The sequence below is a fragment of the Rosa rugosa genome, chromosome 5 (genome assembly GCF_958449725.1).
Source record: "Rosa rugosa chromosome 5, drRosRugo1.1, whole genome shotgun sequence".
In the NCBI taxonomy this organism is placed as follows: Eukaryota; Viridiplantae; Streptophyta; class Magnoliopsida; order Rosales; family Rosaceae; genus Rosa; species Rosa rugosa.
Window position 1 is genome coordinate 35,521,043 of NC_084824.1, and position 11,498 is coordinate 35,532,540.

The 11,498-nt window shown below is 35.4% G+C and overlaps 1 protein-coding gene across 1 annotated transcript; it reads right to left on the reverse strand.

Annotated features, from left to right (window-relative positions):
• Window positions 1–721: 721 nt before the first annotated feature.
• LOC133708824 (cysteine synthase, chloroplastic/chromoplastic) lies at window positions 722–10,200 on the reverse strand. The gene is made up of 10 exons (XM_062134357.1): window positions 9,887–10,200; window positions 7,701–7,810; window positions 7,172–7,229; window positions 6,265–6,528; window positions 5,536–5,673; window positions 4,482–4,533; window positions 4,305–4,384; window positions 3,947–4,006; window positions 2,827–2,907; window positions 722–1,020 (listed from the first exon to the last, which is right to left on the reverse strand). Exons 1-10 carry the CDS (start codon window positions 10,106–10,108, stop codon window positions 928–930), a joined length of 1,158 nt encoding a protein of 385 aa, XP_061990341.1. The 5' UTR covers window positions 10,109–10,200; the 3' UTR covers window positions 722–927.
• Window positions 10,201–11,498: the final 1,298 nt, after the last annotated feature.

The window sequence follows — 11,498 nt, forward strand, 5'->3', positions numbered from 1 at the left end:
TTTGTTTTTCCAGTTTGGGAACAAGTGGGAATCCATTCCAAGTTGATAAAACAAGACTACTGCCCCTCTACTTAGGTCACAACCTCTGTTTCTTGGAAAGGAGAAGAAACTGTTGTATCTTAGACAAAATTTATGCCGTGGAGAAAAGAACAAAATAATCTGTTCTCCCAAATCACTGGTGAGGGGTGGAATGTTTGATATTAGCTTCTGGAAGAACATGAGAAAACTTGATATCAGCGAATTGAGCAACTTTATTCACATAATTTATAATCAGCCTTGAGCTTCCGTCTCCTCCCGCTTGGAGTTTGTAAAGTGAAAATAAGTTCCGGCTTAAAGTGTAATGTCCAATACACATGGATGGTTGTGGTTAGTTATTTAGTTTTGCTATTCACACCTGATCATTTTTTCAGTCGTCAATTGCTCTTGGTCCAAATAAAAGTACTCGTTAGTTTTGGCTCACAGTTTACATGTGACAATCTCATGAAACAAAAACGATTAAGAAAAGAACGACCTAGTCAATTCTAACCCATTCCAAAACCCCCTCACAAAGCTACATCGATTGCATTTGTGAAACAAAACATAGACATCAAGATCAACCAAGTAGAGTATAATAATCAAATAGACATCAAAATCACATTCTGATTTTGGCTTTTAATTTGATTTCAACCGTCAAATATTGTAGGCAATAGGATCCAAAAATCAGTAGCCAACTCTGGAGAAGTGAAAAAACACATGTATCCATTCGAGGCACAAAGTTCTTTTACTAATATCAAGTCACAGAAAAGAATCTTATACCATCATCCTATCTATAAAACTCAGAGATGCTAAAAATTCAAAAACTCTATGGACGGTGATAGGAAAAACAAAGTTGGAAAAAAAAATAAACAATTTGCATAATCATCAATAAATTGCTTGAACAAGTGAAGTTCATGGTTCGGGTTGCATCTTCTCACATTCTTCTCTAATTGACTGGAAAAGAACAGTGGAGAGATATCGCTCCCCAAAGCTTGGAAAGACCACCTGCAAGCAAATTAAATTTTTAGTGCAAATATAAACCAATGATTGAATGCAATAAAGTATTCACATAATTGTGCGACTGCATGCAGCTTCTTATTCAATATAGAAAATAAAAAATAACTGCATTGCATATATGGCACAAAGCCCCAAACACAAATTAAGGGTCAAAAATACAAAATTCTACAATGAATAATTTGCTATGTGCAATATTACTTTGTTCATATCAGACAGCAAACGGTTCAAGAATACTGCTTCTAAAACATAAAAATCAAGAACTTAACAGGGTAATTCAATTGAATAGTCCATGATATTATCATACTTCTCCCAAGGTGAAATGGAAGTTTATAGGAAAGCAGCCCATTGCCAAAAGGTGGACCGGAGAAATTCTAATCAATCCAGCACACGGAAAACCATGGACGTCTGATTTATTCTTTTACCAGACGTAAAGGTAAAATCAGACAAGCAGAACTGAATGAATTCATGTGGGAATATCCTAACCAAATTAAAGGACAAGGAACCCGTGAAAAAGAAGTTAATGTCATGCAGTACTGGGAATGGAAGCAATGAGAAAAATATTCTCATCCCCGCCATCTAGGTGTTTACCCACACAGACCCACATAAATCAGTGATCTCATTTCTGAATTTTCAGGAATCCTGAGTCTGGATTTGATTCCAATTCTGAAATATAAGAGTGATTGGTGTTTCTATTCCAAAGTGTTAGTAATCACTTAAATATCAACTGTTATATTGGATATAAAATGGTTGAGATGCACCCTCAGTATGTCCATAACTGGTGTTTCAAGTCCTCTACACCTCAGAACAGTAGCCAAAATACTTTCTTAATAATTGTTAGTTATTGCATTCAAAACTATCCCTCAATATCAATCATATATTTTCTTGTCTAAAAGAAAATTACTGACTAAAGAGAATCTGATCTTTTAGTACAGTAATGTAAAATAGGAAAAGAAAAATTACTTGGCAAAGAATCAATACATCGGGTGAGACAGTAGGCTGGCTTTGTTCCAAGTCCTAATGGAATTAATGGCAGCTTTAGGTGTTGTATACAATATAAATTTTGATTTCAAGGGTTGAATTCTATACAGTCAACCAAACTTGAGAAGCTGTGTGTGTGCGTGTATCGAAGAATTTTTCTGGTGCGCGCTGTCATGGATGTAAGACCGTATGATATGGTTTGATGTGTGAGTCCATTGCTGAAATTTTGTTTTAGTACATCCTATGTTCCTGCGTTCTTGTGTGCAAGGGTGAACAAATGATATCTAACCACATAGTCGACAATCTACATGTAGTCATGCTATCAACCCAAAAAATGCAAACATAATTTCAACTACTTAATGATCCTTATTGGTACTGTGATCTGTGAGCCTGCGTTCCAAAACATAACCATACATAATTTGACTACTTAATGGTCTAGTCAAACATAACCAACTCAAGTAAACATGGTTCCAACTTCCAACACGAGTCCCACAAATCAATGTCACAGCCAACAATCAAAAGTAGGAAATATGTATGCAGCGAAATCACCTGTTCACTTTTTCTTTCAAACATAGCCATCTCATAAGTACACAACAACAACAACCCTAACACAACAGTTATTTGTTAATATCCCACCCTCATAGCCCCTGCCCCAAATAATGCTGCAACTCAACCCGGTGTGATTTCATATGCAAAAATCTACAACCCCGCCCCACCACACACAAATTAATGCTGCAACTCACCTCAGTGTGTATATGTTCATCAGTTTCATACAGGAAAATAATTTTTAAGGGAAGTAATTGAGAAAGGATATACCGTGATAAGCTTCCCTGCATTTTCAGGCCTCTTACCAACCTTGAGAGCAGCAGCAGCTGCTGCTCCTGAAGAAATGCCAACCTGATTATAAATGAAGGTAATGATTAGAACTGTTGAATACATGCACATTTATAGGCTTTTAACTACAAATGTAAATGTATTTTTAACTACAAATGAGAAAACTGTCGTTGATCTCACTAAAGACTTTTAAGCGTCCAATGATCAGAATCGTTCATATTTTAGGTCCTACTCATCATCATTTCAGCTCTTCCCAACAGAAAGTATCTGTCTGCATATTCTAGATGACGAATGATTTCCACTATGGCTGATTTTTGCAGAGGGGTCCTAAAGGATGAACGATTCCCATTATCGAAGTGTGTTGTGTTGTTGCTCAAGTGGGGATAGGGGTAACAGTATTAGATAAGGCTATATATGTTCTATTCAATTTCTGAGGCAATTTTAGTTCGGTTGATCACAAGTGAGAGTTTGAACTTCAAACATCAGCAAAAATTCTTCCCAACCATATGACAGAAAAAGAGTCCTTTAGTTGTTTGTTTGGCAGGAGCGGATGGGATCAAACATAAGGTGACAAGGAGAAAACAACTCGCAAAAACACAATAATTTAATAGATTCACTTACTTGGGAACTTTCCTTTTGATGTTTTGAAAAATAATAGCAATAATAACTATAACAACTAAAATAATAATATAATAATATAAATAATGCTAACTTCACCCAGAGGACATTGGCACAAGGGGAGGATTACTTGTGTTATACTTGGGAACTTTACTTTTCATATTACAACATGATTGCTTGAGGGGAGCAAGGGGAGGATATTTACTATACAACAGAAAACCACAAAACTCTGATTAACAAACTGTTATCACTGAGCAAATGAAGCCTCAACATAGTCACCAATATGTGTTTCACAGATGAAAAGCAAGTGATTTTTGCTTCAGTCTATTCTTCTCTAAATGTAACACAGAAGTGTTTAGTTGTTCTAGTGTTCTCGTGTATAGGAAAGGGAGAGATGCGTATACTCTGGATAATAATAGGACTGAAGTTTAGAGTTTGCCTACATCTCAATATAAATTTGGCTGAAAAGTAAAAAGGTACAAACCAACAAGCCTTCCTGAAGTGCTAATTGCTTTGCCATTTCAACAGCTTCATCACTTGAGATCTGCCACATACACAACCACTTAGAACACAACTACAAACCAACTTCACAATGACCTGACGTGATTATTTTCCCCTAGATGCATAACTACCAAAGTAACATTTTGACATCAAATAGAAAATAAACCAAGAATTGAACTGTAGATACTAGATAGCAATGTCTGTGTAATTACTCTCATTTTAATCATTTAGCAGAATGACTTTACAAGGAGATTTTAAAAATTGCTTAAAAAATAAACGAAAGACCAAATGTATATAAAAATTAAAAAAATAAATAGTTGAATTGGAATAAGATCTTAAACCTCTATAATTTCATCAACGACATCCTGGTGCAAATTTCTAGGTATAAATCCAGCTCCAATCCCTTGAATTTTGTGGGGACCTGTTCTCTCAAAAGTGAAAAGTAGATAAAATGCAAATGAATAATGTAGAAAGGAAGGGAAGAACTGAACTGTCAGAAGGCTGAATCATTATCTTACCAGGTTTTCCACCTGAAAGGATGTTGCTTTCCGTCGGCTCTACACCAATGATCTGTTACTTTAAAGATCAGATGCCAATGCTGAAATGGCAATATAAAGAACAGGAAGGGGAAAGGAAAAAAAAAAAAAACAAAGAAGAATTGCAACAAAAGAAAAATCTTTGAAAACAATTTTCCCTTGAGCTAATACATATGTCAGATGTGCTTCAAACTGACACATTCACAGCGAGTCCATCAGATCCTGGCTGGTTGGCATTTTTATATGCATATAAGAGCATTTGTACCCTAAAAGGCAAAAGGCAAGGTTTTTCCATACAACCTTCCACTATCAAAAATCTTGAGCTTGGCTTCATGTTTTTCATCTTACCCACAGAGGCAAGGGCAAAAGGCGCACACACACAAAAAAAAAAGAGAGAGAGAGAGAGTTGTCTTACAATTCATATTCCTTTTAATAAATATTCCAATAGAAATAATTAAATACCCGGTTTAGTGTTAAATTCTAGTTAGAGGTTTTATTTATCTATTTTTTTTAATTTGGATATATGAGTCAATATGTAATATATATAATATAAGTAAACATATTAGCACAACTGCTGGGTAGTCCAGTTCGTCAAGGCACTAGTTGAAGCTTGGTGAGGAAGGGAGTTCGAATACCCTTCTCTGCATATTTCAACATTCTGTAAACTATGCAGAGTATATAGGCTGCTTATTAGAAGAGATTTAATCAGGGCCCTTAATTAAAAGGCAGCAACTGTGCACATGGCTTATTCATGCTTTGTGAATCTGGGCCACACCACATGGCTGAATCAAAGGCCAGAATTGCATGTGGGCTTGTTCAGAGAAGCATCTAGGTGGAGCTACTTTCCAACAGTGCATGCTTGTTTCATGGATTTGGGCCAAAAACCAAGTATTGGTCGGACCAGACCAAGACCCGTGCAATTCTTCTAAATAGAAAACAAACTTAATATGGTCTGACAATCGTGAATCAGAAAACAAATATATATATATATATATATATATATATATATATATATATATTAAAAAAATAAAAATACCTTTATTTTAGGATTTTTCTCTTTAAGGAACCGCCCGACCCCAGAAATAGTTCCGCCAGTTCCAATTCCCCCAACAAATATATCCACCTTGCCTTTTGTATCTTCCCAGATCTCTGGACCAGTTGTCTCATAGTGTACCTGCATATAGGACGCAACAGATTTATATACATCCGGAAGCCCTGATGTTATTACAATCAGTGTATCTGCATAACAGAACAGATTTATACACCCAAACTGCTAGCCTCACGGTAAGGCAATAAAGGTCAAAGCTTTATGGCCTCCACCAAAAAGCGATCCAATCTATTACCTCTAAGTAGAAAAACAGGATCAAAATTAACCATTCCCAAAAAAAAAAAAATAAGTGAATATATATCATCCAAGAAGAACCAAGAGACGTGTCTTTTTCCACAAAAAGAAAGAGGGAAAAGTAATATAGCTCATGCAACTACTGTGATATTCTGCTTTTACGTTGCGGCATTTCCAGTATACTATAAAGGTTTCAAAAAGTACAGTGGCATAAAATGTAAAGCTCTGCATAGCAGAAATCTTTACTGGACAAGATATAAGCCCAATTGTACCATCACTGCAGCACCCTACCCATCTAACATGACATTTCTAGTGTTTTGACATATCAAAAAGTGAAAAAGTCAAGAAGGAAAAGACAAAAAAGAGGCTTAACAGTAAAATCCTTTATGTTCAACAAAGTAGGAAAGAAGGAATCCAAGACACCTTAGGATTAGCAGGATTGTCAAACTGTTGAAGCATGTATGCATTGGGTGTACTTTTCAATATTTCTTCAGCTTTCTGAACTGCTCCCTTCATCCCCTTTGCTGAGTTGGTCAAAACAAGTTCAGCTCCAAATGCCTTTAAAAGAACCCTTCTTTCCAAGCTCATTGAAGCTGGCATTGTCAAGATGAGTTTGTATCCTTTACTGGCCGCTATAAATGCAAGACCAATGCCCGTGTTTCCACTTGTGGGTTCCACCAGAACACTCTTAAATTAAAATGAGAAAGAAGATATGTCAGAGAGCATTGAAATGTCAACAATACGAGATTCTTAGTCATAATGGTTTTACGAGAACCAAAACTGCAAAACAATGAAGACATGATCAACATTTTTCCAAATGACAAGACCACATTCATGACGCAAAACCAATAATTGAGAAAAGACAAGGTTTAATTTCAAACAGCCAAAATCTGTTGTTTAAAAGAATTATTAGGGAAATGCCATGGCATTAGAATTTCCACAATTTTCTATGAGAATCATTCAGCAAGAGAAAAGTTGTAATGAAACATGCAGCCATTAGGATATGGGTAAAAAAATATATAGCATGAAGCATGCAGCTGGGAGAGGCAAGCATGACAGTACGGTATAGTTATGTCTTAGAAGTTAGAACTACTCCACAACAGGAGTCATAATTTGATATGACTCAACCAAAAAAAAAAAACCCACTAAATAGCTTTAGACACAATTGACCAAGTATGCATGCCCATTATATTGCATGCACTGAGTTTATTGTGTTAAGGTGATAAACAAATGAGAAATATGTAAAAATGGCAAACTTCCCAGAAATTATGCCTAGTTGATGACCATATTCATTTTTCACATTACAGAAGTTATATTTCTAATCAGTTACCTGTCCAGGCTTTATAAGTCCTCTTTGCTCAGCATCAGTTATCATACTGTATCCTATCCTGAAGAGTAATATAAGCAACGTTAACAGGGAGATTGAATATGCTGTGGGCAGTACATCTCTCTCTACATATATTTTGTTTGGTAAGTTTACCTCTTTATTATTGAGGAAAGAAAATAACATATTAGCTTTCAATATAAGAAGAATTGAAATTATATAGTCCTCATAGCAATGTCAAAATACAGAAAGCAAAATACGAAATATAGTGTCACTAATCACTTGTTGAACTGATAAATATTATTCAGTACGGTTGTTTATGACTGAGAACTATATCAAACCACCCTATTCAGATGACCTTTTGGAAACCCAGCAAATTCAAAGATAAAAAGAAGCGAGTAGAGTCCAATATCAATTCTCATATCAATCTCGTGAATACTGTTATATCAGTCTGGTCATGTTCCAGGCCATGTAAATAAGAAACAAGATGCTCAAAGTGTTCAGTACCCAGAATGGCAAGTCATTGCTTCCTCACCTGTCCTTGACACTGCAACATGGCTCCATAATTTCAAGCTTTGCAGCAATGTTCGCAACAGACCCCTTTATAATATTATTCAGGTACACCATCGGTGTTTTCCCAATAAGCTGCATCACAATAGCAACCAGTGTTGTACACGGATTAACCATAAAAGGTGATAACAGGTGAGAAAACAATCTACTTTAGCTTACTAATACGTATTGAAAAAAAATTTTGTCGTAAAATGTCTTGTAAGAAAAGAAGAAGAAAAAACTTAAGCTTCCCATAAAATATTCTATTCCTTTATTAAAGTAAAGAAAGACCAAATAAGTACCGTATAAAAGCATGAGTATTAAAAAATAAAGTAAGTGAGAAAAACTATATATAAATCTACATACATTAAAGATACACAGTTTAAGTTTCTCAAAATCTGCAGTATGTTGTTGTATAACCAGTTAACCACAATATTAGTGTATGTCAATGAAAGTTCTACAAAGTATCATTTGCATAGAAAGGAGGGAGCGAGAGAGAGAGAGAGACCTATAATACTAAACTTTGACTTCCATGGGTTATTCCAGAACTTCCAAATAACAAAAAATATCGTAATTTAAACATGTTCCAAACAACTAACAAGTCTATTCAATTATTTGTTCATATCAGGGGTAGACCTTATCAAAAAGTTTAAGTAATTAGAATTCTCAACTTTCATCTTCAATAAATAAATATAACCTTTTCATTTTCTTTTCGAATCATAATTTCAAAATTTTAAGCATTTCTTGATCGAACAAAACAAGTCAATAATGCTGACATACAGTCCAAGAGAAGAATTTCTTTCACCAAGTAACAACTAACAACTAATTACGATGAGATTTATGATAAAATAGTGTACATGGAGTGCACCCCTATGATGCTTTCAAAACATATGTTATTTATTTATCCAATGTATAAATATTAAAATAGCAAAAAACTGGTAAAAAAATATCCATAACTCATCCATCTATTTCATTATCTGTCACTAATTACACACGTCCCAGTCCCTGGATCGATCTTGATATAGATAGTTTGTCAAGCCACACTAATTAATAACACGTATCCGTTTTCAAACAAAAGCGCATTGAGAGCTACTGCATCAACCTTATGATCCTTCTTTTGAAGATTACTTACGCATTTCCTATATAGTAGATCAAGAAAATAAACAAATAAAAAAAACAAATTTTGGTTATAAACAATCTTTGTTATCAAAAGGATGTTCCTATATAATATTTAAAAAAAATAAAAATAAAAAAAAAAAGAGATAAAGCTATGGTACGTTAACATTTCTCATACATGTCCTATTTCATGTAATATTTACCACTTTGAGGACTCATGTGGTAACTAGAAAAAAGTCGTCATTAAGGTAAATAAGGTCATCGTTTGAGTAATATACATAACTAGAAAAAAGTCTTCATTCAGGTAAATAAGGTTCTCGTCAGAGTAAAGTAGGTTCTCATTTGAGTAATTAAGTCCTAAAAGTGATAACTGTAGTAAGCACTCGTTTGAGTAATTAAGTCCTAAAAGTGGTAATTATATGTATGTCATATGTGTTATATTGTACAATTTCCCAAAAAGTTGAAAACAAGAATACTAGTGCAAAAGTGCAAAGACTACTTGGTGCAAAAGTGCAAAGACCACTTATCTCCATTGTTCTCTCTCGCAAGATATATGGCGTCTAAATAGTCAACTTTCATTGTCAATTGATAAATACAAAATAACAAATCTCTCACAAGATATATGGCGTCTAAATAGTCAACTTTCATTGTCAATTGATAAATGCAAAATAACAAAACAAAAACCTGAAAAATGATCAAACACATTGTTCTAGCGTTTTCTTTGCACCAGGAAATTCTAACCCCAAGCGTATTTACAGTAAAGAGTTGACCTCGTAAGCATCATACAGAACACCCAAATGATAGTAAATCCAGAATAATGAAGTGTGGATACATAATTACTCACCTCTTCTCACGTTTTAAATGAATTTGAGCACTTAACAAAAACAAAAAACAAATGAATTTGAGCAGAATTGAGAGCACCAGAACAATTATTCCACCAACAATATATCAATATAAATGAAACACAAATAGCTGAGCATCTTAAATTAATGAAATTTAGAGTGAAATTCAAATCAAACAAAAGCAACCAACCCCAAAGTGGAAAATGGTATTTACCTGAGTAACATCTTCGGCAATGTTGAGACCCTCGACTGCGGTCTCCGGCTTCACAGACACGGCCTTGCACACAACAGACCCTCCTCTCTTGCCCTGGCTGGACCTCAGACTCAGCGACGTGGAAGTGGGGCCTACCACCCACAGGTGTTTGGGTGTAGTGAGCTCTGACTTGGGGGCGCAGAGAGACGATGTCAACGGATTGATCAGAGAAGCAGAACCCATCTTCTCTGTTCTCTTTCTCTTGTTATGAGCAAAAAACGCAACTGTGGCTATTTGTGGTGTGCGTTCTGATTTCTTTCTGAAGGTTGCGTTTTGTCTCGACTCTTGAGTGATTTGACGCTAAGCTACATTTCTTGTTTTTGTTTGTTTTTTTTTTTTTCTTCTTTTGGTAATAATACATTTCTTAATATTTTCGTTTTTGGCAATGATGAATTATTGATTATAAAATGATGAAATTATGAATTGGTTCGATAAAGTTTGAGTTTGCATCTGGAGTCAATTTTATTTTGTTCGACTTATATTCGTAAAATAATCTCTAATTTTTTTATTAAATCTGTCGAAAGAAAATAGCATATTGCAACCCATCCCTTGACCATATTCATGATCGAGCTTTTTTTTGAAAGCATTAAACATGTTGTTACAACTTACAACCATGTTCAAAACTTCAAGAACCCAATTAATTTCTTATAAAAGTAAACATCAATTTTTATTTTTTTTTAAAAGGAGTTGATTGCATTAGTAATCAAGTCATAAAGCAGGCCAAAGTTTAACAAAACTTACATAAGCAAACTGGTCAGCAAACCAGAAACCTATCTAAGCTAAAACTAACTCATTAATAATCTAAGGGACGCTCGCTAAAAACAAGCCTACACTAAGCAAGACAACCTTGCTTCTAAGGCAAAATCAATCAACTAGCCTATTCTTACCAGCACACAATTGTGGTACAAAGACAAGCTAGAAACATCTTAGAAAAGCATACAGAGATTAAACCCTACTCACGACAAGGCTTGCATCCAGAATGACTTCTGATAAAAAACCCTAAAACAATGCCAACTCCTTCCCCTTAGGGTCAGAATTAGCACCATCTTCAACCGCTAACAACCTCAGCAACAGGTTGGTCTTCTTGCTATTTTTTGGAGTTTTCTTCTGCTCCTCATCCTAGCTTCTTGACTGTTTTATTCTTTCCTGCAGTACCATATGGCATTTTGTTGAGACTGCCTACAGGGCGACCACGTTTCCTCTTTGGTTGATCATTAGTGCTAGGAGCCGCCTCAATAAGCCCCATAGTTACTGCATCTAAATTCTTCTTTCCCATAGCCAAACTAAGACGAAGCTTCTTTGGAGAGATAATTACCTCATCACCATCACGAGGACGACGCAGCCCAGTAATTGGTGGCACCTCCTGTCTTGATTCCCCAATATCTCTGATATGTACCTGCCTTCGAACTCGACCCAAATGCACCAAGGTTTGCGGCAAAAATGCTTCTGAAATAGACCGAGGAACTTGTGCCTTAAAGACTAAAGTTGGACCATGATGTTGAACCCTAGCTGCCGCGGCGCTTGTTTCCAGTTCTCCACGCAGCACCGCTAAAGCAGAAGGCTGCTCCACCAT

Bases quoted from the DNA above. Each gene is read 5' to 3' on its own strand.
- LOC133708824 (XM_062134357.1), bottom strand. From the start codon at position 10,108: ATGGGTTCTGCTTCTCTGATCAATCCGTTGACATCGTCTCTCTGCGCC. The intron at 7,230-7,700 runs GTGAGGAAGCAA...ATTACTCTTCAG, and splicing joins TGTTGCAGTGTCAAGGACAG to GATAGGATACAGTATGATAA. The intron at 6,529-7,171 runs GTAACTGATTAG...TTTTAATTTAAG, and splicing joins GACTTATAAAGCCTGGACAG to AGTGTTCTGGTGGAACCCAC.